The sequence below is a fragment of the Carya illinoinensis genome, chromosome 2, assembly GCF_018687715.1.
Source record: "Carya illinoinensis cultivar Pawnee chromosome 2, C.illinoinensisPawnee_v1, whole genome shotgun sequence".
NCBI lineage: Eukaryota > Viridiplantae > Streptophyta > Magnoliopsida > Fagales > Juglandaceae > Carya > Carya illinoinensis.
The window spans coordinates 29,081,537-29,106,157 of record NC_056753.1 but is presented as its reverse complement, the minus strand read 5'-3'; the positions used below and the strand labels follow the sequence as shown (position 1 = coordinate 29,106,157).

At 38.6% G+C, this 24,621-nt stretch overlaps 2 protein-coding genes across 12 annotated transcripts; both read right to left on the bottom strand.

The window, feature by feature from the left end:
* Positions 1 to 2,338: 2,338 nt before the first annotated feature.
* On the bottom strand, positions 2,339 to 6,370 carry LOC122300710 (CWF19-like protein 2). Of its 9 annotated transcripts, XM_043111556.1 has the most exons (5): positions 6,205 to 6,345; positions 6,063 to 6,135; positions 4,863 to 5,947; positions 3,699 to 4,635; positions 2,339 to 3,328 (listed from the first exon to the last, which is right to left on the bottom strand). In XM_043111556.1, the coding sequence occupies exons 4-5, from the start codon at positions 3,951 to 3,953 to the stop codon at positions 2,990 to 2,992; spliced, it is 594 nt and encodes a 197-aa protein (XP_042967490.1). In that variant the 5' UTR covers positions 3,954 to 4,635; positions 4,863 to 5,947; positions 6,063 to 6,135; positions 6,205 to 6,345; the 3' UTR covers positions 2,339 to 2,989. The 9 variants fall into 9 exon arrangements, 8 of the variants coding, with proteins under 8 accessions (XP_042967490.1, XP_042967492.1, XP_042967487.1 ...); XM_043111558.1 differs by having other exon boundaries at positions 5,845 to 5,947; positions 6,063 to 6,360; XM_043111553.1 differs by lacking the exon at positions 4,863 to 5,947 and having other exon boundaries at positions 3,699 to 3,911; positions 6,205 to 6,347.
* Positions 6,371 to 8,653: 2,283 nt separating this feature from the next.
* Positions 8,654 to 15,417, bottom strand: LOC122300709 (CWF19-like protein 2). 3 transcript variants are annotated; one of them, XM_043111548.1, is made up of 12 exons: positions 15,261 to 15,417; positions 14,894 to 14,975; positions 14,425 to 14,809; positions 14,164 to 14,315; positions 13,694 to 13,897; positions 13,432 to 13,590; positions 12,904 to 13,278; positions 11,637 to 11,716; positions 11,000 to 11,354; positions 10,311 to 10,523; positions 9,350 to 9,591; positions 8,654 to 9,091 (listed from the first exon to the last, which is right to left on the bottom strand). In XM_043111548.1, exons 2-12 carry the CDS (start codon positions 14,936 to 14,938, stop codon positions 8,893 to 8,895), a joined length of 2,409 nt encoding a protein of 802 aa, XP_042967482.1. In that variant the 5' UTR covers positions 14,939 to 14,975; positions 15,261 to 15,417; the 3' UTR covers positions 8,654 to 8,892. The 3 variants fall into 3 exon arrangements, with proteins under 3 accessions (XP_042967482.1, XP_042967485.1, XP_042967483.1); XM_043111551.1 differs by lacking the exon at positions 15,261 to 15,417 and having other exon boundaries at positions 14,164 to 14,283; XM_043111549.1 differs by having other exon boundaries at positions 8,964 to 9,591.
* Positions 15,418 to 24,621: the final 9,204 nt, after the last annotated feature.

Below are 24,621 nucleotides of genomic sequence, written 5' to 3'. Positions count from 1 at the left end.
AATCTTATTCCTTCCGTACAAAGTACAAAATTCAAACTTCACCCTTTCAAAGAGGTCATAAATATTCAAATGTGATGGGATTTGTAGGGTAAATACAAGGTACTATTTGATTCTCAGTGATTTACTATAAGTTAAATTAAGTTTGTGACATTTTATTGGGATGAGCTATTTTCTTTTTTTTTTTTTTAATTTGATTATCTTAACCCATTATTTCTATTAATATTAGAGACATAATGTGAAGATTAGATTATGTCAGAGTTTTCTTATTTTTTTTTTTTTTGAGGGAAAACGTCAAGTTTTCATTCATAACAATAAGTGTCGAATACAAAAGGGGATAACATCTACCGTAGTAATGTTATCACTGATGCTTAATGCATCTTGACACAAAGCGTGAGCCACTGAATTACAAGTCCTCTTTACATGCCTCGTAGTCCACACGGTAAAGGAGTCCAAGGTTACTCTTGTAGCTTTGATTAGCACACCTGCATAAGAGTCTGCTGCTTCTTTGGAATTTAGATAGTTGACTACCTACAGGGAGTCACCCTCCATGATCACATCCCGCCAACCCATAGACTTGAGGAAGAGAGCTGTTTGGTGAGCAGCATAAGCCTCAGCTAGGAAGGGGTCGGGATAGAGAGAATGGTTCATTCTCATTGTGGCTAGTTTATCATGTCTATACATTACTGATTGTGAGACTAAGGGGTTGTTTGGATTGAGAAATACTTTTATTTTATCTTATTTTAAAATTATGATTTTCTTAAATTTTCATACAAAATATAATAAACAATTCAATTTTTTCAAATCTCAAAATAATAATAATATTAAAATATAATATTCTAACAATATTTTATTCAACTTTCATCTAAAATCATTTTATCTCTTCTTACTATCCAAACAACCTCTAATTATATTTGTAAAAGGTTAATATACGGATACTTTTTTCAACATAGTTGAACACATTTCAATTGTGTTAAGTATTAAAAAATATGGTTAGAATTTAATTTTTGGCTTATGCTAAATAAGAGGATTATGTGATTTTTCGCAATGTCCCAAAGATGTTGATATCTTAGCCAAAGACGAAAAAGAAAACAAAGGAGAAGATGTTTACATCGAATAATAATGGCCTAGGTCCCATGCCTCCATCCTTGACTATTACCGCTTAACCTTCTTGATAATGCCTTAACACCCACCGATTGAAATAAAATTATGATGCATTGTCCTCTTCCGTTCACATGCCCAATTTTACTCTTGGTATAACCTTAATAATAATATGATTTATAAAAGAGTAATACTACTCATCATCTCATAATGTGATATCAGATAACTGGAGATTATTTATTATATTTCATTTGTTAATCTATTATTTATTAATACCACATAATAGAATGATGAGATGATGATGTATATATTTTTTCTTTATAAAATTATGATAAACGTATCGTATCGTCCGATACAATTAAAAAAAAGAAAGAAAAGAAAAACAAAGTAACCTTGTTAATCTGATTTATATATCCATGTCAACTTCACAGATGGGATCATTATATCCTATATGTCTCAAACATCAACAACCAGTTGGTGTGGAGTTCAATCGAGGGATTGGACTCAACAGACCAGGGGTCAACTACTTTTCTGTAGAGTGTAGATTCATTTTACTCTTGCTGCTAAAAGAGTCCATCCTCCTGATGGGTGCAACATGACAAAATGTGGTGGGAAATGAGTGCATGGGGGCATTCCCACAAAATCCATTGTTCCTCACCTTCACATGATGCACAATGCCATCCCAATTAAGCTCTTGTAATCCATGGAGGGCTCTTCACATCAATTAATTATAAATGTAATTTCCTATATATATAGTATAATTCTCTCTTATCAATTGTCAAATATCATGTTACTAAAATTCTTGAAGTAACCATCAATTTTTAAATATATGATATCAAGTTAGACTATGCGTATAATTTATATATATATATATATATATAAATCTTTCAAAACTATCCAATAACTATTTTTTCTAACTTCACATGAACTAAGTATTAACATTTGTTTCCTTACTGTTAAAGAAACTTCTTTGGTTGATTGGATCGGAGCGTAACAACATTCACAAGACCAAGTAGCCCATATAAAGATTTTGGTGATACTTTGACAATTGAACAAGCAATGGCACTACCCCAGGCCCAAAATGATATGATATTATCAATTTTAAAGTGAAATGGAGAATTTTTTTATTTATTTATTCTTGCTGATACGAATATGGTCAAGAGACAAGACAGGGCAAAGCCCCTAAGGTTGTCAAAAATAAGAAGAAATTCAGAGAATGGGGGAGTTGCCAAGTAGAATATTAAGAATGAATCCGCTAGAAATTCAGTTGTTAATGATTGTCACTTTGATTGAATACAGATGTTGTCATAATTTCCGAGACTCTCAAACATAATGGACTAGCAATCGAGAAAATTAAGGAGTCAATATCTTCTTTGCAACATTAAACTTGTTAAAACACCTTCTCTGCAGTCAAGACCCAATATCTAAGTCATTCCTATTCCTTTTCATTCGGGAGATGCAACAGAGACATCTTCTTTTGGTAGGTTGATCCATAAACCTCAGGTTGATTTCTATTCATTCATTGCTTGTTTTGCCCTAGCTAGGAAAAAAATATCATCAATCTGTCCATCCTTTCGCTCCCACAGAATGAGATTGTGCTGGAAAAGGCTGAGAAGCTTGACAAAATCATATTTGCTATGGCACGAAAGAAGACCGCCGATCAAAGGAACTGAGAACATATTGGGAATGTGGGGTTTCCATTCTGGTGCCTGATTTCACATTCATCTTTTTTACGCTCTTACAGATTATAGGCGTGAATCGTGATGAGGATATTCATGTGGAAAAGGGTGCCTTTTGTGCTAGTGGCATCCTGATTCCTGAATCAGTTAAATAATGCTGAATGGAAGATGCAGCTGCAGGCAATGAGTTCTAACTGCGCGCTTTGACACTGTCACAATGCCTGCTGAAGCTGTTTTGTACAATCAAAAGGTCCCCAGTCTTGGACAAAGATTTTAACTGCTTCCCTTTGAACTTCAATGGACTCATACCTTCGGCGACGATGCATGTCTTCCTCTGGCAACTGTAGCATGCCTTTTATGACATTTAGGCCGAGGCTGCTCTTAAACTGTTTCTCGTCATCTATTACATGGACAAATAACTTATATAGACCAAACTCAACATGGAAGTATGGAAAGTTTTTGGGAATTGAACCACGCAACCCCTTTTGGCTTGTATCAATGAACTTCTTTGCATTTTGTTGGCTCCATTCATCCTCGGCTTCATCAATCGCCTAAAATAAACTTCTTTTAGAAAAACAATAATAAATAAATAACAAGCACTTACGGTATTTTCAACTCAGACACATGAACTCAGATATGTACACTATACAATCCATGCATCGCAGATCCAGTTTTCAATGCGATAAACATCGACTGCTAGCTTCTAGTGAAGAATCACGAGTGTCTTTTCTTAAGATTAATTGTGGAGAATGGAGATCATGCCGGCCACTTGTGAAGATAGAACCCAGATAATATTCTTGGTGATATATTAACTAACTAGCCTGACCCTTCTCCCCCATAAAAGAAACAAAAACCTTCAAAGCACAAAAATCAACCGAGTACAGAACAACACCTTTTTCTACAAAGGAAAAAGAACAGTACCTTTTTAAAACAAAGAGGAGCTTGTTTGGCGATTTCTCGGGGCAAAGGAATACACTCAATCAAACAATGGCAGCGTTGTTGTGCGAAGCCCATCACTGTCTCAAGAAACAGCACATCCTTCTCTTGCTTTGCAAACATCATAATAAGGCATTTCTTGAAGTTGCGAATTTCTTCCCACACATTATCCTCCACAATTCTTGTGGCCGATTCATGCTGCAGAGCAAATAGATATGTTTCAGGGAATACAATTTTCATATCCGGGAAATTGGTTAAATAACAGAAAAAGAAGAGGCATGTCCATGTCCCCAAGAATGATTTTTTTGATTAATACCACTTTGAACAGATTCACCCTACTGTCCAGACCAGGTAGACAATCTATTGCGTCTCATGGTACAAGCACGTTATACAACTGACCTTGCAAACATTATTCATTATCATTTTTGTGATAGATCAAGTAGTCCGCAATTCTCCCACTCTTTTCTATCATTAGTTCAAACTTAAAAGGATGGGCCTTTGATACAACTCTGTGACCACACTGTCATTTTTACCTATAGGCAAAATCCTACTTGGAAACAAGTTAAGTTCACTTGCAGTGGTACAATGCAGCAATGGCCCGGCACTACAGGCTGCCAATGTGGCAACATCAAGTATGTGAATTGTGCAATTGACACAATAAGATGCTTTGGCGCCTTTGGATCCTCAAAGCAAAAAAGGCACCTCTCTTGTTGAGTTAACAGTCTCATATTCTTCTGGGTCTCCTTTTGCCCTCTAACCCTTCTTCTGAGCCTTTCTGATAGGGCCATCTTCATAATCATATTCATCATCTACCTGACCATGCGTAGTAAACTGTTTGTTATGCATTATGTTTCGAGCTAGATGAATATCAGCATCATCCTCATCCTTCTTTCGTCGAACGGATGTATCTTGCATAATATATCTAGATAAAAAAGGATATATCAATTCAATGATATTACCACCACCCAGGTTACAACTAAGAAAGATATTGAATTGAGAAACTGTATATTTTAAAAATAAATAAATAAAACTTTCCATTACTACATTACGAGGAAAAAAGAAAATAATCTGCTCACCCACTCACACATGGAGTTTCTGAATAAAAAAAAATTAAAAAAAAAAAAAAAGGATCACAAGATGCATAATCACCTGCTTGAGCTTCCTTCATCCTGCTGCCTAAGAGCACTCTACATAAAGCTTCCATTATTGGCAAACCTATTTAAGCTATATTTAAGCTAAATATTGCAGAAGATATAAGACCAGCATCCTTAGAAGGCATATTTTGATTCTTCCGCCTTCTCCACGGTAAAAAACCATGTCCTCAAGGTATGAACCTTTCATCCAATAGTTGTGTCCTGGTGTGAACCTTTCAACCAATGGCTGAACTACACTTGGCCTAGGCCCCTGCCCCCCAATTTTTTTAAAAAAAATTTAAAATATTCCTATAATTTTATAAATATAGAAAATGACTCTCCCCAAAAAATTTATAATTCCTACCTACTCTCCAAATGTAACACCCGGGCCTAACACCGAACTTAGGCCAATGTCATGTACCATAAAATTTTTTAAGATTGTAAATATATATGGGAAGTCCACTTGAAATTTAACGAATAATTTTGAATAAGCTACGTACTCAAAATTTATTTTGGTGGTAAATGGATTTTTTTGATATAAATTATGTTTAACCGGCCATATTTCAAAAACTTCATTTGAGATTTCTCCCCACTCTTTCCTCGTCTAGGTTTCCAACTACCTATACACACACAACCGGCTATGCGCAACCGTCGAGCAACTTGGTGACCACGTCATCATCTGATAGAATTTTAAAAATAATGAAAGCCAAGAAAGACTGAAAAGTGGGAAGAAATATCTAAGAAGAGAGAAATGCCCCCCATTTTGAAACCCATCTGATTGTAGCATTTCGACTGTAAACCATCTGCAAATGTTTATTTCATCAAGAAATCCTCCAAAGCACATACTTTTCAAGGGAGCTGATTCACTCAATAAACCACATATAGATTCAATAAAAACACACAAGAAGAAATGAGTCCCTTCCACCTCCAAATCCTGGACCAACAACATGACTAAGACCGAAATTGATTCGATATGGATTTCAGGGGAAGATACCGACCGATACTGATCGATGGAGAGTGGTAAAACCAGCTGATGTAGTTTCAGCAGGTTGCCATCGGTTCATCGGCGTGAACAGCGGTTCCAACGAGTCATACAAATTTCTAAGCACTCAACAATAAAAATTCAACAATAAACATCAATTATACAAATCCAAACAATAAACATCAACTATCCCATGAGAGAGAGAGAGAGAGAGAGGAAAGGGAGATGAGAGACCTGCGAGTTTGAGACAGAAGCTCTGAGAGGGAGAGGGAGATGGCATCGCCGCATCGGAGAGAAGATGGAATCACTGCATTGGAGAGGGAGATGGTATCATCACATTGAAGAGGGAGGTTGGGGGGGGGAGGAGATGAGAGACCTGCGAGTTTGAGACAGAAGCTCTGAGAGGGAGAGGGAGATGGCATCACCGCATCGGAGAGAAGATTGGAATCACTGCATTGGAGAGGGAGATGGTATCATCGCATTGAAGAGGGAGGTTTTTTTTTTTTTGGGGGGGGGGGGGGGGGGCGCTCCCGCTGGGGAGAATCTCATAATGAGGGAGAAATTTGAAAGGAAAAATGAGGAAGAATGGCTCGTCAGGTTTCTTTTACCCTCATTCAAAACGGTGCCTAACGACACTGTTGCATTTATATATATTTTTTTACAACTTGTGTCTCCGAAATGACAACTTAAGTGAAATGACATCGTTCCATATAAGTATATTTGAAAAATATATATATAAGCTGACATAAGCTAGTTCAACGATTTTTCCCTGGGTCGAACTGCAAACCGAACTGGCCGACGTTGGTTTTGCTTAAATCCTATCGTTAGCCGACCGGTTCTTTGCCGGTTCACTACTCCAGTGGCAGGCTTGATCGGTTCCAATAGGTTTCCTCAATTTTATGTACAACGCTAAACACGACAATCAAATCTGTTCATCCACTTATTGAACTCCGCGATAAACTTCCCAAATATTGTTCTCATCTCTGGAAACATCCTTTCAAGAAAATAAAAAAAGAGCTTTGCTACATGTACATGGGGTTGCGTACCTTTGGGGGAATCGCATAACCACGCCAACCTATATATTAAAAAAAAAAAATGAGAGGTAAAGAAATGAAACCAAAGTGAAAATCAGAAACATTGCTTCTGCTGGGTAGCACTTGAGCTCAGAAAACAAGAATCCAAACCCAGCTGGAGCTGGGTTGTGCCATTGCTTGAGGACCGAATCCGGGCCAATGGTTGTCCTGTGGGTAGCTGAAATTGCACCGGTGATCGTCTTACTTATTCCTGAGGTTGCATCTGGATTTGTTAAATCTTTTGAAGACACAAGTGGGTCTGGGTCTTCCTGGTTATTTTTAATTGGCTTTTCTTCTGATGTGTCCTGAATCAATAAGATTTTCCATTGGCTATTCTCAGTTGGTTCCTCCATTCTTGAGCAAAATGTCAGCTTTCCTGTCCAGACATTTGCTAAATGTGAGAATGATACTTGTTATGGTAAGTTAATTGTGCATTTATTTATTCTGATAGTGATAGTATTCATGAATTTCTTTTCATTGAAAATGATACCTGTATAATCTTTGTACAGGCCCCCACTTAGAAAGCATAACACCTTAGATGGTACTAACTATTAAGTGACATTTTGGTTCAAGGATATGGATGTTGGAGAACAAGGCTTTTAGAAAGACCTGACCTCTTTTTTTGGTCGCATTGCATTCTAATGAAGATGAAGAAAGGTTTGGGACATGCGAAGAAGGAAAAAAAAAAAAAAAAAAAAAAAGACGATGAGAAGAAGATGAGAAAAAGAAGAAGGGAAGATGAAATATTCAAAACTTGTAATCACTTTCGTGGTCGTCTACTGCACAGTTTGCTTTGTTCCGTGCAGTGAGATGTTTCTTCTACTGGGAAAGTGAAGTTTGATTTTTCATGTTTTGGGAGTCTTAGCAACGCACCGTTTTATTATTGTCCACATGGAGAGACGGGTACGCAGGAGGTTCCCAACCACGGGTGCAAGAAGAGATTTTCATAAAGAAACCCACTTAATGATGAAGTTTGCAGATTCCAAGTGAAAAGCAGATTTGAAAAAAATAAATATACAAAATTTTGCTTAAGAATGTAGGATTCTTCTAAGACGAGATGCACAATTGACTAAGGACTACAGCTTTTTATGACTGGAGCGGCATCATTTGTATAAAAAAAAAAAAGAGAGAGACAAATCGAAAAAGAAGAAAATTAAAATCATTCAATTGGAAAAAATCATTAATAAATGAAAATGAAGTCGATTCACAAGTTATTAGCATAATTGACACAAAGCTCTTCGGAAAACAAAAATAGAAAAAGGAAAATTTTCAGTAAAACGTGTAAGTCAAACACAGAACAGAGAATATGGTGGTTGGCTCTGTCCCATACTCATATTGTTACACTTATACAAGTTTGTGGGATTCAGCCTCCGCACCCTTGGCTAGTGAGAATCTCCATTGTTATTGCTCCCACTTTTGACAAAAACGCTATGTTCAGACAAAGGAGAAGGGAGATAATCCGTTAAGAGTTCAATTTGACTGAGATGAAGAGGGAGAGAGAGGTTGAAGGAGGGGGCGTACATGCCACATGGGGATTAAAATATTCCCTAAATGGCGTGTTTAATCTCCCCGCCCAAAACAAGAAAAACGCTACTTCTTCGTTTCATTAAACTGACATGATCCATGATTACACCACGGTCGCACAGGGCGATTGCCTGTACTAAATTTTATAACCTTCAATTACATCAGCCCATATGTCATATTTTGCAACTCTTTTTTTTTTTTTTGTAATTAAGTTATAGATCTATAAAATTATGGTAAACGTATCTCATCGTCCAGTACAATTAAAAATTTAAAAAAATAAAAAAACAAAGTAACGTTGTTAATCTGATTCATATACATGTCACGTTCACAGATGGGATCATTATATCCTATATGTCTCGAACATCAACAACCAGTCAGTGTGGGGTACATTAATCGGGGGATTAGACTCAACAGACCAGGGTCAACTATTTCTCTGTAGGGTGTAGATTACATTTAACCTACTCTTCCTAGCAGTCAAGTGCTAGCAGATTTAATTTAACCCAAGCATCTGCACGTTTTCTTTTGGTTTCACCTGCAGTGTTACTGTAAGCAAATATACTTTCTGTAAAGTAGACAGACAAGTTTTGCTCCGGCTTAGAGCTCACATAATAGAAGAAATCTACAAATTTGCACCTCTCTCTCTCTCTCACGAACACAGCGCACGTCCTGCACAGACACAGTTCCAGATCAATGTGTTAAAACATAGGATATTCATGTGGAAAAGGGTGTCTTTTGTGCTAGTGGCATCTGATTCCTGAATCCATTAAATATGCTGAATGGAAGCTGCAGTTGCAAGCAATGAGTTCTAACTGCACGCTTTGACAGCATCACGATAACTACTGAAGCTGTTTTGTCCAATCAAAAGGTTCCCAGTCTTGTACAAAGCTTTTAACTGCTTCTCTTTGAACTTCAATAGACTCATACCTTCGGCGACGATGCATGTCTTCCTCCGGCAACTGTAGCATGCCTCTTATGACATTAAGGCCGAGGCTGCTCTTAAACTGTTTCTCGTCATCTATTACATGGACAAATCCCTTATATAGGCCAAACTCAACATGGAAGTACGGAAAATTTTTGGGAATTGAACCACGCAACCCCTTTTGGCTTGTATCAATGAGCTTCTTTGCATTATGTTGGCTCCATTCATCCTCAGCTTCATCAATCGCCTAAAAAATAAACTTCTTTTAGAAACTTGTAAAACAAATAATAAATAAATATCTAGCACTTACGGTATATTCAAAATCAAACACATGAACTCATAAATGTACACTGTACAATCCAATGCAATAAACATCAACTGCTAGCTTCTAATGAAGAATCACGAGTTTCTTTTCTTAAGATAAATTGTCGAGAATGGAGATCATACCCCTTGTGAAGATAGATCAGATAGTAACATAATTATCAAAATTGTTGTTTTGCTTCTACATGAGTTTCTCCAGCTCTGATGACCTGCTAAAAGGTTGTTCTAATTTTTTTTTTTTTTAAATATCTCTTCAGCTAGCTTCAAAGCAAAAAACATCCAATTATAAAAGGCTGCCAAGAATTTTTCTAAGCTATTTTTGTGAACATACATCTTCAGCGAACTTTAATTGAATATCTCCTTGGTTTGTTGCTTGGCTGTATTGGATGGATATACTTAGTTATCTTTGCCGAGTAATCTCTGCAGAAATTTGTGAGTACTATAATTTAGGTGTTGTGGCTGCAATGTACCAGCGTGTATGATGGGCGAGGGTCTATGAAAAATATATATATATTCTAGGTGATTTATTAACTTACTAACTTACCAGACCCTTCTCTCCCAAAAAAGAAACAAAAACTTCAAATCACAAAAATCAACCAAGTACAGAACAGTACCTTTTTCTATATAAAGAAAAAAGAACAATACCTTTTTAAAATATAAAGGAGCCTGTTTGGCAATTTGTTGGGGCAAAGGTATACACTCAATCAAACAATGGCGGCGTTGTTGTGCCAAGCCCATCACCGTTTCAAGAAACACCACATCCTTCTCTTGCTTTGCAAACATCATAATAAGGCATTTCTTGAAGTTGCGAATTTCTTCCCACACATTATCCTCCACAATTCTTGTGGCCGATTCATGCTGCAGAGCAAATAGATATGTTTTAGGGAATACAATTTTCATATCCAGGAAATTGGTTAAATAAAAGAAAAAGAAGCTTTTCCAGACCAGGTAGACAATCTATTGCGTCTCATGGTACAAGCACGTTATACAACTGACCTTGCAAACATTATTCATTATAATTTTTGTGATAGATCAAGTAGTCCGCAAATCTCCCACTCTTTTCTATCATTGGTTCAAACTTAATGGATGGGCCTTTGATACAACTCTGACCACACTGCCATTTTTACCTATAGGCAAAATCCTACTTGGAAGTTGAAAGTAAACCTTGTTTAATCCACTTTAAACTTAAAGGGGATTAGTTCAAACTTAAGGATGGGCCCTTAATACAACTCTGACCACAGTCATTTTTACCTATAGGCAAAATCCTACTTGGAAGTTGAAAGTAAACCTCGTTTAATTTACTTTATAACTTCAAGGAAACAAGTTAAGCTCACCTGCAGTGGTACAATGCAGCAATGACCAGGCACTAAAGGCTGCCAATGTGGCAACATCAAGTATGTGAATTGTGCAATTGACACAATAAGATGTTTTGGTGCCTTTGGATTCTCAAAGCAAAAAAGGCACCTCTCTTGTTGAGTTAACAGTCGCATACTCTTTTGGGTGACCTTTTGCTCATTACCTCCACCCTTCTTCTGAGCCTTTTTGCTAAGGCCATCTTCAAAATCATATTCATCATCTGCCTGACCATACGTAGTAAACTTTTTGTTATGCATTATGTTTCGAGCTAGATGCATATCAGCATCATCCTCATCCTTCTTTCGTCGAATAGATCTATCCTGCATAATATATCTAGGTAAAAAAGGATATATCAATTCAATGATATTACCACCATCCAGGTTACAACTAAGAAAGATATTGAATTGAGAAATTGTAAAAATCAATAAAAAACTTTCCATGACTACATTATGAAGAGAGGAAAATAATCTGTGCTCACCCACTCACACATGTTGAATCCATCTTTGCTGCTATAAGTTTCATATACACATATTTGTATTCTCATAAACAATAAAATTCAGAGTTTCTGAAAAAAAAATACACTCCCCAAAAAAAGATCACAAGATGCCTAATTACCTGCTTGAGGTTCCTTCATTCTGCAGTCTAATTGAATTATCACCAGCACCCTGCTTTGCCTTTATCTTCTTTGCTTCTTGCTAGTGAAAAGAAAGAAAAGCAAGATAACTCCAATCAATCACTGAAGCAAAAGCTCACATTCTTAACAATTAATTTATTATGTATAATGACTCTAATTAAGATACAAATACTTTTCCACAGAAATCCAATAGGAGCCATTTTTTTTTTTTTTTCCTCTTTTTGGTGGGTATACAAGTATGCTAACATGTTAGGGCCACCTTATCCTAGGTTTATCATTCCAAAGTAATGCAGGGAAACTTTCAATTCTTAACTTTAGAATAACAACCCGTTCAGTTCAATCAAGTCAAGGAGTGGCAACTAGGTATTGAACCGTGGGGAAGAGAGAGATAGGGGAAAGGAAAAACTTAAAAAATTGTATCTTCTGCTGCAACCAAAAGTGAGAAAAATAGAATAAGTGCTCCTACAAAAACATAAATACAAGTTATGGCATGCATCTTTAACAATATAGCACAAGAAGTGGATTGGCTTTCAAAACCACCTTATTTCATTATTGGCTTTCAATTTGGAAATGAGAGGGGGCCCAATAATAATCAAGCACTAGAAAGACACATAACAAGCCAAGACCCCATAAATCACATTTTAATTTTTTTTTAAAGTAAAATCACATTTTAATATTGGTTTAAAAATAAATAACAAGAAGAAGAAATAGTGCTTAAGGAAGAAAGCCCACTAATGCCATGCTCAATGGTGCTAAGATAAACTGAACAGTAATGCTGCTTTACAAGAATTCTTCAACCAGCCCAGATTAGAGAAATCCCTTAGATGTCATTAAGAATATGACCCAAAACAACTCAAGGCTTTAACCCTAAGTTTCTTGTTATTGGTGAGATGACCAAAATTAGTTAATTAACAACACGACACTTTTAGTACCTCCTCATAGACATGCAAGACCTAGGAAATTCCTTTCTCGTTTGGAAGGTATTGAACCCAGATTGCAATGCCCCATTTGGTGTCTATAAGCTTTTACCTCCAAATTGATATTGTTTTCAATAACAGTTTACTTAGATATTTTTGTTCCCTTAAATATTATCTGCTTATAATTAGATCCTCTAAGAAATCTGTTGCAAGTAAAATACAATCCAACGATCATTGGGGAGAGAGAAAGAGAGAGTCAACATTCTTCATGTGAAATATTGCTAGCAAGAATAGAGCAAAATAGTTTATAATGCGGACTACACTGTCTTACCAAAAGTTTATCGGCTTCTTCATGCTTTCCTTTCATACGAAGCTGAATTGCCTTAGCTGCCAACTGGTTTGCACTCAATGCATCATTAGCCACTTCAATGCCTTCACTAGATTGCTTCATTTGAGATGAAGCAAATTCCATCTCCACGTTTCCCTCAACAGAACCAACAGGATCGTTATTCTGCTGTCGCAGAGCACTGTGCATAAAGTTTCCATCATTGGCAAACCTATTTAAGCTAGATACTGCAGAAGATATAAGTCCATCATCCTTAGAAGACATATTTTGATTTTTCCGCCTTCCCCACGATAAAGAATCTTGAACTTTAGGCTCCCTCATTTTATGATGCTGGAAAGGTACATCCTTCAAGTCATGCCCCTGAGAATCAGAAATATATAACATGTAAGCAAAAGGAATGTGATAATTGTTTTCACCGCAAACAACAATAAGTTTCAATTTAAATAGAACATAAATGCATTTAAAGGAAAAAGAAAACAACAACGCATTGAATAATGCAAGGTGGCAAGGCACCTTTTTGGTAACTGTCCCACTTTGATTGTCTGAACCTGTTCGTTGTTCCCCTCTCTTCCTATCATTTATGGCACGTAGATGAGCTCGAGATGGAGCAGCTGAACGAGATGCTACAGAAACAGCCAGTTGACCAAGAGAACCCCACCTTTCTTCAACAACCTGCACAATTCCATTTGTAAGAAACAACAGTGAAAATAGTATGAGAGAGAGAAAAAAAAATCATAGAGATGCTTGCTAATTTTTAGAATTTAAGGTAACATACTTCCTCAAGCCTCCGCCCTTCTCGGGTCGATTGTTCTTGTGCACGCTTCAAGGCTTTCATTCTCCAGCTTGCACCTCCATCTCCAACAACAGAAGAAGATAAAAGTCGGTCGCCACTAGCTTTGCTTCCGTTAGTATCTTCTGGATAACCACTACCATCATCTTTCAAATAAGGATTCAATTCCTTGGGATGCACCTTATTTATCTACAAAAGAAGTAAACAAATCGTGTCATAATAAGCAAGGTAAGACAGGCAGCAAAGAAGGCATACATGTTTCATGCAAATAGAATATGCATGTATAAGCTTGGAAAAAGGTAGAAGGGGGCTGGGAACCAGAAAGACAAAAGAGAGAGAGAGAGAGAGAGAGAGAGAGAGAGAGAGAGAGAGAGAGATAAAAAAATGATAAAAATAAAAGTACATTGAAAATTGGAACAGCTGAATTTTCGTGAGTTGTAAAACTAAGATTATACCTCCTCAGTGGGAGTTTCTTCTAAGTGGTTGTCAATAGTTACTACAGGCCTTTCCACCCTCCTTTCTGCAGGTCGAAGCATCCATTCTAATCCCATTTCTTTTCTCACAATTTCCATCTCCTTCATGGAATGAGTAGTTCCTTCATCACTTTCTAAAAACTCAAAGTAAAAAAAAAAAATAATAAATAAATAAAAATTAACAACTTTTTTTTTTGGTAAGTAATAGAAGGTCAAACATTCTAACAGCAAAACAGTATATACCAGACAAGTCTTCTGCAGTGATATCCTCTCGATCCCCTCTATCCTTGCTCTTTCTCCTTCTATCTTCCCTATGTCTTGATTTCTTCTTTGACCTATCACTATCATCATCCACCAAAATTTCACCCTTACCTCGCTTACCCTTACTCCTACTCTTCCTCTTATCCCGACCATTATTTTCTTCGCCAGAATTGCCTGCACTTTCACCTGAGGAATTCTCATCTGATGAGTACCACTTCTTCTTGCTAGACCGTTTCTTAATTCTCTGGACATCCTCATCATCCGAACTACTGCACCTAGAACTCTTCGTTTTCATCCTATGTTTTGCCTTTCTGCTACTGGATTTTTTCTTCTCTTTTAAAGAATCATCTGAGTCATCATTTTGTGCCTGATATCCAGAACATGAATTCAGAGGCATATAATCGAAACATAAACAAATAAATATTTCAAAAAACCAATGTCATGAATTTACTCTTTCAATCTTGTCGCGGGGAATGAACTTGAGTCCAGAAAGCATTGTTTATGCAGCAGTGAGGCTTATACAATTAAACGTGCTGCGATGACAAAAACCTCAAATGAATTACGATTTATACATGGCAAAGCTCAAACTTTCAGGCTTTTAGCAATACAATAAAATGGTTCTGTGGTGACAAAAAAACTCGAATTAATTAATGCTTCTATATGGTAAGACTGAAAATTCTCAATGATAAATAGATTAAGTAACTTGTTGATAGATCCATTAAAATACTCATGCTGGTATATGATGTGGAAAATTAGGATATTCAAGATGAAAGCTCAAATACACAGGAAAAAATAATCCACAGAGAGAGAGATCATACCGGGTAGCGAAAATTGCAGTAGAAACCGATTCACCGAAAAGCTCCAATGTCTTCGTATAAAACTCGAAAGGAAGAAGAAAATTGGGGCTCCAGTTGCAATGTATTTGAAATGGTATTCTAATCTCTTGAGGTAAACTGGACCCTACTTCCCATCCTAAGCATGACAAAAGCCATACGGCCCATACCACATAAATTTTGTCATACGGCCCATACCACGTAAAAAAGAGGATTGCTACGGATCAGCTACTGTTCACGGCTGATCCGTAGCACACTTTACGTGTCACGTTTTTTTTTTTTTTTGTCATCTCTCAACTCAGCCATCTCTCAACACCCCCTCCCCCTATCCGATCCATCTCTCAGATCACCCAGCACGGCCGTGCGCCACCAGCAGTGCTACTAATCACCACCATCGCCACCTCCTCACGCCGGCCACCTTCAAACCTCCACGGAAGCCCCCACGCGCAGCCCCCTCTCTTTCGAAATGGGTTTCACCCATATACGGGTTCTCCACGTTAGCCTGTCGTATACCACCACCCACAACTTCCAGTCGCCACCTAGAGCCACCATTGGCCTACCCCAGCCACCCATAGCCTCGATTTCTCCTACCTGCAGCCTCACTCTCCCATGGGTTTCCCCATCCATTTGGAAGATACCATTGATGCTGAGTGGGGGTGTCGGGTGGGGGAGAGCATGCCGACGTGGGGTGGAGGTGGGGGAGTGGATGCCGACACGGGGTGGAGGTGGGGGAGATGATGTGTGGGTGGGGGTGGGGGTGGGGTGCAGACGGAACACAGGGGGAGTGAAATCAGAGAGAGGAAGTGCATTTTATTATAGGGACAAATTAGTCATTTTACTCTATGACACCTAAGGTGTGCAGGGGCTGATCCCAAACAGGGATTGCTCCCAATACTTTTTCCATAAAAAAACTGAACAGAATTATCAATGGTGAACATAATAATAAATATTAATTCCCTGATACCAATGATGTCATAGCCCATCAAAGTTTAAAATAAGAGAATTGAACACATAAACACATAATCGCACAATCAAAACTCAGATTAAATTGCAATTTACCAGGTTTAGTTCAGAGTACCAGCACCCAAATCCTCTCGAGTACTTTGAACAGACCAGAATAATTGTCCTGCACAAGAACAATAAAAATTTCAAGGTTATTTTATTTTATTTATTTCCCTTTCAAGAAACTAGAAGAAAAATAAATCAATCACAAAACCAAGGAATTCTATAACACCCTGTACCCGGATGGGCCGGAGAGTTACTTCCTGTCGCCTAAAATCATCATTCACAATACAAATAGATATTCCAAAAGACTCCATAAACATAACCTCATTTATCTTCAAAGACTCCATAAATTCGTCTAATTCCACCAAATATACATTTTTTTTATAAGTAATTCCACCAAATATACATATACATATATAAATATATATCCCTCTACAAGTCATCAAAATAATAATCTAACAAATAAATCGACAACTCCTTAAGACTTAATAAAAGTGTCAACATCCCAATAAACCAAATCAATCTACTAAATGATACTTTTCAGTGATCTCAGTACTTATTCCCTACACTCAATCTCGATCGTTAGCTAAAACATTCACTTTATCTGAAAAATATTGTAGAGATATAGGAATGAATTATCAACAACTCAATAAATAGAGAACATATATGAGTATGTAAACATGAGCATTTACAAGCTTTAGAATGCAAAACAAAATATTTTTATTTTGAAAATGCATAACCAAAACATGTTATCAAATATCAGAGTGATAGATCAAAACATTTCTATTAAAAAAAAAAAAAAAAAAAAAAAAACCTTTGGCATAGCATAATTGAACATTGTCATCATATCATATCAGAACAAAGGCCATATTTAAGTCTCGTGGTAAAGTTTTGCATGTCTGTGGTTAACCAAGTAGAACTTATCAATGTTCGTCACCGAGGAGATGAACTCAGAACAGATACCACTATTATATCCCATAGCGGGGCAAGAGGGCTAAAATTGTATCTTATCGCAGGGCCGGAGGCCACTATTGTATCCCATGGCAGGGCTAGAGGCCACTATTATGTCCCGTGGCAGGGCCATAGGTCACTATTATCTCCTATGGTAGGGCCAGACACCACTATTATATCTCATGGCGAGGCCTCAATATTATGTCCCGTAATAAGGCCAGAAGCCACTATTATATCCCGTGGCAGGGCCATAAGCAGAGCAGAACAAAATGTTGGTACCATCACAATCCCAAAATCAGAATCAATGAATCAGAAACAAAAACAAAAACAGAATTAGACACAAATTTAGAATGTTATGCCAAAAGTTTTCAGATGCCACATCACGTCATAATAGAGTATTGAACAGGTTAAGATCATTTCCACATATTCAAGGCATTTTAACATAACGTGCACAAATTTTCAGATTTCACATTCGCTTTTTTTGGCATAGTTTAGAAATAGAATACCAAAAATTTGTTCATGTCTACGCCAATCATGACAAAAATATTTTTCTCTTTTATACAGATTTTATGAGTAATGCAGAACAAATAACTGAGTTGTTTCAAATTTCTTTTCATAACAAAACATATATATTTTTTTCAAAATCAATCTCAGCTCATTTCTTTTAATGTAAAGTCTAGCATAGGAACCTTGCTTATTTGACCCTTCAACTTTTCTGAAAAATCCTTTGAATAGTGTTATGAAAAATTTGATCGTTACCTAGACATAATTAAAAATATTACAAATTAATACAATTAAACTAGCAAGTCTAAAATAAACAATACAACTAAACAACTCGCTGAAAATAAATCCCATGGTTCCAACTTATAAAAAATAAATAAATCTCATGGTTCCAATTCTTCTAACCTAGTCACAACTTATCTCCAACCTACAAAATAACTTCCCGAACCTTGCCCATTAGAAGCATTCACACTTATCCCATCAGCATACCCAACATCCAATCACAATACAAACTACAAATTTTATCCCAACGCTTCGCACAACACACCAACAACATCACAATTACCTATTTTATCTCAACATTTCACAGGGGCCCTTACCCATTACGCAGATCCACAAACAGTGCTACAAAGCAATCCCTACACTTAACATAATTATTTCAATCATAACTACAGTGCCCAATTCTTAGTTTCTCACTTCCCATCACTTCCCACATCACACAATCAACACCACAATGACACAGTTTCCCCAACCACTGATTACAACCATTCACACAAGCAACAATTTCAACAGGAAAAATCATAGTTATCTCAACAAATGAATTTCTAGAAATCAAGTGTCAGTTATACCTCTATGGTTTTGACCAAAAAGATTAACCGTCAAATGCAAAGATGCTGTTGGATTGCTGTGAAAACAGGGGATGCTGTGTGCGACGGAGGTTAGCAGCAGATGGGGGCTTTCGTAAGGGATGGCATGGGTGTTTGCCGTGGTCTGAGGTGGAGCCGAGTGATCTGGCTGTGAAGGCAGAAGGCGAGGAGCTGGACTACGACAGCACAAAGAGGGGAAACGAGCCCCGATATGAACAGAGACCGAGAGGGAGATTGATTGAGAAACTGAGAAAGAGCAAGAAAGAGAGAGACGGAGGAATGAAGGAGTGAGGCTCACCTGCCGACGAAGCAAAGGCTGACAGTGTGGGGAGGTTGACCGTTGCCAGGCGGTGGTACAGCAAGAATGACGGTGGCTTGAGATTGGAATCGAAGGAGCGGAACACAGGGGATGGAGCTCGATGCAGGGGCTCGGTACTACGGCCAGGGAGGTGTGAAGGCCTGGCGGAGACAGTCACTACGACATGGCGGTGTAGAGAAGCGGATGAGGGTACGGGAGAGAGTTTAACCGAGAGTTAGAGAGAGAGAATGTGAGGAAGAGAGAGAAGTTGGGGGATCGGCCGATCGGGGGCTGGGGGAAAAAACGGGAGGGACAGAGGAAAAAAATCCAATGGGCCTGGGCCTGACTTTAATGGGCTTCGCTATTACAAATTCAATCTAAAATGAGAACATATTCGAGATTGATGGTACCTGACAGGCTGAAACTGCGGCGAGAATGGACGGATTTGGAGGGTGTGAGGGGGATGAGGGCTTTTGTAAGGGATGGCATGGGTGTTTTCCGTGGTCTGAGGTGGAGCTGAGTGGTCTGGCTGTGAAGGCAGAAGGCGAGGAGCTGGACTACGACGACACAAAGAGGGGAAACGAGCCCCGATTTGAACAGAGACCGAGAGGGAGATTGACTGCGAAACTGAGAAAGAGCAAGAAAGAGAGAGACGGAGGAATGAAGGAGTGAGGCTCACCTGCCAATGAAGCAAAGGTTGACGGTGTGGGGAGGTTGACCGCTGCCACGCGGTGGTACAGCAAGAATGACGGCGGCTTGAGATTAGAATCGAAGGAGCGGAACACAGGGGATAGAGCTCGATCCAGGGGCTCGGTACTATGGCCAGGGAGGTGTGAAGGCCTGGCGAAGACAGTCACTGTGACATGGCGGTGTAGAGAAGCGAATGAGGGTATGGGAGAGAGTTTAACCGAGAGTTAGAGAGAGAGAACGTGAGGAAGAGAGAGAAGTTGAGAGATCGACCGATCGGGGGCTGGGGGAAAAAACGGGAGGGATGGAGGAAAAAAATCCAATGGGCCTGGGCCTGACTTTAATGGGCTTGGCTATTACAAATTCGATCCGAAATGAGAACATATTCGAGATTGATCGTACTTGAAAGGCTGAAACCGTGGCGAGAATGGATGGATTTTGAGGGTGTGAGGGGGATGGGGGCTTTTGTAAGGGATGGCATGGGTGTTTGCCGTGGTCTGAGGTGGAGCCGAGTGGTCTGGCTGTGAAGGCAGAAGGCGAGGAGCTGGACTACGACGGCATAAAGAGGGGAAACGAGCCCCGATCTGAACAGAGACCGAGAGGGAGATTGACTGAGAAACTGAGAAAGAGCAAGAAAGAGAGAGACGGAGGAATGAAGGAGTGAGGCTCACCTGCCGATGAAGCAAAAGCTGACGGTGTGGGGAGGTTGACTGCTGCCACACGGTGGTACAGCAAGAACGATAGCGGCTTGAGATTGGAATTGAAGGAGCGGAACGCAGGGGATTGAGCTCGATGCAGGGGCTCGGTACTACGGCCAGGGAGGCGTGAAGGCCTGGCGGAGACAGTCACTGCGACATGGCAGTGTATAGAAGTGGATGAGCGTACGGGAGAGAGTTTAACCGAGAGTTAGAGAGAGAACGTGAGGAAGAGAGAGAAGTTGGGGGATCGGCCGATCGGGGGTTGGGGGAAAAAACGGGAGGGATGGAGGAAAAAAGTCCAATGGGCCTGGACTTGACTTTAATGGGCTTGGCTATTACAAATTCGATCCGAAATGAGAACATACTTGAGATTTATGGTACTTGAAAGGCTGAAACCGCGGTGAGAATGGACGGATTTGGAGGGTGTGAGGGGGATAGAGGCTTTTGTAAGGGATGGCATGGGTGTTTGCCGTGGTCTGAGGTGGAGCCGAGTGGTCTGGCTGTGAAGGCAGAAGGCGAGGAGCTGGACTACGACGGCACAAAGAGGGGAAACGAGCCCCGATCTGAACAGAGACCGAGAGGGAGATTGACTGAGAAACTGAGAAAGAGCAAGAAAGAGAGAGACGGAGGAATGAAGGAGTGAGGCTCACCTGCCGACGAAGCAAAGGCTGACGGTGTGGGGAGGTTGACCACTGCCACACGGTGGTACAACAAGAACGACGACGGCTTGAGATTGGAATCGAAGGAGCGAAACGCAGGGGATGGAGCTCGATGTAGGGGCTCGGTACTACGGCCAGGGAGGCGTGAAGGCCTGGCGGAGACAGTCACTGTGACATGGCGGTGTAGAGAAGTGGATGAGCGTACGTGAGAGAGTTTAACCGAGAGTTAGAGAGAGAGAACGTGAGGAAGAGAGAGAAGTTGGGGGATCGGCCGATCGGGGGCTGGGGGAAAAAACAGGAGGGATGGAGGAAAAAAATCCAATGGGCCTGGGACTGACTTTAATGGGCTTGGCTATTACAAATTCAATCCGAAATGAGAACATATTCGAGATTGATGGTACTTGAAAGGCTGAAACCGTGGCGAGAATGGACGGATTTGGAGGGTGTGAGGGGGATGGAGGCTTTTGTAAGGGATGGCATGGGTGTTTGCCGTGGTCTGAGGTGGAGCCGAGTGGTCTGGCTGTGAAGGCAGAAGGCGAGGAGCTGGACTACGACGGCATAAAGAGGGGAAACGAGTCCTGATCTGAACAGAGACCGAGAGGGAGATTGACTGAGAAACTGAGAAAGAGCAAGAAAGAGAGAGACGGAGGAATGAAAGAGTGAGGCTCACCTGTCGATGAAGCAAAGGCTGACGGTGTGGGGAGGTTGACCGCTGCCACGCGGTGGTACAACAAGAATGACGGCGGCTTGAGATTGGAATCGAAGGAGTGGAACGCAGGGGATGGAGCTCGATGCAAGGGCTCAGTACTACGGCCAGGGAGGCGTGAAGGCCTGGCGGAGACAGTCACTGCGACATGGCGGTGTAGAGAAGCAGATGAGGGTATGGGAGAGAGTTTAACTGAGAGTTAGAGAGAGAGAACGTGAGGAAAAGAGAGAAGTTGGGGGATCGGCCGATCGGGGGCTGGGGAAAAAACGGGAGGGATGGAGGAAAAAAATCCAATGGGCCTGGGCCTGTCTTTAATGGGCTTGACTATTATAAATTTGATCTAAAATGAAAATATATTCGAGATTGATGGTACCTGAAAGGTTGAAACCGCGGCGAAAATAGACGGATTTGGATGCTAAAAGACTAGAGTAGAGGAAGGGTCATGAGACAGCAGTACACAAGGCCCTCGGCATTTTTGCAGGGCTTGTATATCTAATGGGCCTTATGACCAAGGACTCACCTTCTCTCCTAAGTCGTGACCCACTTTTATTTTTCAGTAAAACTTTAAATTGCTTATTGGTTGAACGTGTCCTTTTTTTAAATTTTTTTTTAATGAACTAGACCTTTTTCAATTATTGGTTTTTTAATCTATTAGTTTAGAGAAAAGAATAGGAAATACTACAAAGATAAATAAGACGAAGTTTACAAACTCTAAAATTTTATATAGGCAAAGAGTTTTAAATTATTTTGTCACATTTTCCTCTTTTACGAAAATTTTAAGGTTTTTTCATTTTTAAGAAATTAAAGTCACCCATCAATTAGGTATAAAGAATAGTGTTGCTTGTACTTAAAATTTTACGGACAACATTATATGTATTGAATAAAATATCTATTTTATCAAAAAAAAAAAATAATTTAAATTTTAAATTTCAAATTTCATAATATTTAATATATCATGAATAGCTGCAAATGTTAACACATATTGTTACGTGAATAAAAATTATAAGTATAAATAAAATTTTCTTATTCTATATACATTATAAAAATCATAATTCGGGAAAAGAAATCAAATATATAGACACCTTTCAAAGTTTGCCATGGCTAGCCAACGAACAAGTTTTGGTTGTACATGTACATAGTATAATCATCAAGAAAAAACAAAGATTTAAGCTTTATGATTTATCCAAATAGTGTCTCTCTCTCTATAGATGCACAACATATAGATATATATATATATATATATATATATATGTGCGCGCGCAGGTATATTACTTAAATATTGTACTTAATACTTAATTGTATATAATTAGTGTTGATGTGTGTATGTTGTTTTTAGACGAAAAACAAACCATAAACGCTTCGGACCAAATATTCTTATAAGTGGAGAACAACGGAGACCAATGGAACTATGCCATGTACGGGCTCCATTTTCAATCTGGTGCGTCAGGATGAAGGGGAAAACTCTTGTTGAGCCCCCCCGCCCCACCCCTTTCTCTCTCCTGATCTCTTGAACGGAAAACCTCTCTCTCTCTCTCTCTCTCTCTCTCTCTCTCTCTCTCTCTCCCCTTCACGAACCCTAACGTCACCAACAAATCCAATCTTTTGGGCCATAGAGTACTGCAAGCAAACAATATGTAGATGACTGAATTCCTGGGAAGTGAAGTTCGTTCTACTTGACCACTATTTTTGATTTTATTCTGGTCCATTTTTCTCTTCATTTTTCCTTGATTTTTTGTTTAACAATGCCTATTCGGATGCTCTAATAGCTACCATTGAGACCAGACAATTATTTTTGGATGCTCTAACTATGGATTCCTGTGCAAACAAGCAGCTAGTGAGCTACAAATATGCACTTTTTCTATGATGTTGATTTCTCATTCGATTTTTGTTGAACCCAAAATTTCAAGTTTTGTATAATTATATATCTATACATGAATTTTGATGATAACAAATGAATTTAAAGAATAAAGAAGTCTCAAGTTTAAGTTGTCTACACAATGGAGTCAAGCACATCAAGGAAACAAGCATGAGCAAGAAGGGAACAAGTTCACATTAAAGTTAGAGTAATGTTGTAAATCTCTTCAAAATTCGAAATTAGGATTAATGCTCAAAATTAATATTTTATCATAAAGCATTAAAATACATTTTCCACATGTGTATGAATATTTTTGAAAAATAAATTTAAAAATTTTGAAAGATGATTGATTGTCATCTTTTACATGTGCATGCCTTGATTAAAGGGTAGAACTTTGAAAATATTAAAAATGATTGATTGTCATTTTTCACGTGTGCATGTTTTATTTGAATATTTTCAAAAGTGATTGATGCTTTTTTAGACTTATACAAAAGGTAGATGATTTTGTTTGAAAAATTTGAAAAGTAAAGTGTGCTCCTTTTCTCATATGCAAAAAGTAAAAGATTGAGTTTGAATTTTTTGAAAAGGAAAGTGTACTCCTTTTGTCATATGCAAAAAGTAAAAGATTAGGTTTGAATTTTTTGAAAAGGAAAATGTGCTCCTTTTGTCATATGCTAAAAGTAAAATATTGGGTTTGATTTTTTTGAAAAAGTGAATGATGTTGTCTTTGACATGTGAATCTTTTTAAATTTGAATATGAAGTCTCATATGCCTATAAATAGATCATTTGAGAGCTTCACATTCACAACATCCAGAGCATACAACATTCATTCAAAGTTTTCATTCTCTCTTCTCTAAGCATTGAGTTTTAATTCTTGTTCATTTTGAGAGATATAGTTTGCGCTGTATTGTTCTTATTTCACTCATTGAGGAGTGTTTTCTGATAACCTACCCACTATCAGTTTTTGTATCAGAAAAATGGTGTGTATAACCCTTGTGCGTGTAGAAAGTGTTCTACATGGGGAATAGTTGAATCACCACGTGTAAGGTGATTGCAAGTGTAGAGGGTGTTCTACACGGATCCTTTGTAGCGGTGTTGTTCAAAGGTGTAATAAGTTTC

Bases quoted from the DNA above. Each gene is read 5' to 3' on its own strand.
- LOC122300710 (XM_043111552.1), bottom strand. From the start codon at position 6,116: ATGCGGCGATGCCATCTCCCTCTCCCTCTCAGAGCTTCTGTCTCAAAC. The intron at 3,912-6,062 runs GTCTCTCATCTC...TTTGCTCTGCAG, and splicing joins CTTCTGTCTCAAACTCGCAG to CATGAATCGGCCACAAGAAT. The intron at 3,329-3,698 runs GTACTGTTCTTT...AGTTTATTTTAG, and splicing joins CTCCTCTTTGTTTTAAAAAG to GCGATTGATGAAGCCGAGGA.
- LOC122300709 (XM_043111548.1), bottom strand. From the start codon at position 14,938: ATGCTTTCTGGACTCAAGTTCATTCCCCGCGACAAGATTGAAAGA. The intron at 14,316-14,424 runs GTATATACTGTT...TTGAGTTTTTAG, and splicing joins CACTGCAGAAGACTTGTCTG to AAAGTGATGAAGGAACTACT. The intron at 13,591-13,693 runs GTATGTTACCTT...GGAATTGTGCAG, and splicing joins AAGGGCGGAGGCTTGAGGAA to GTTGTTGAAGAAAGGTGGGG.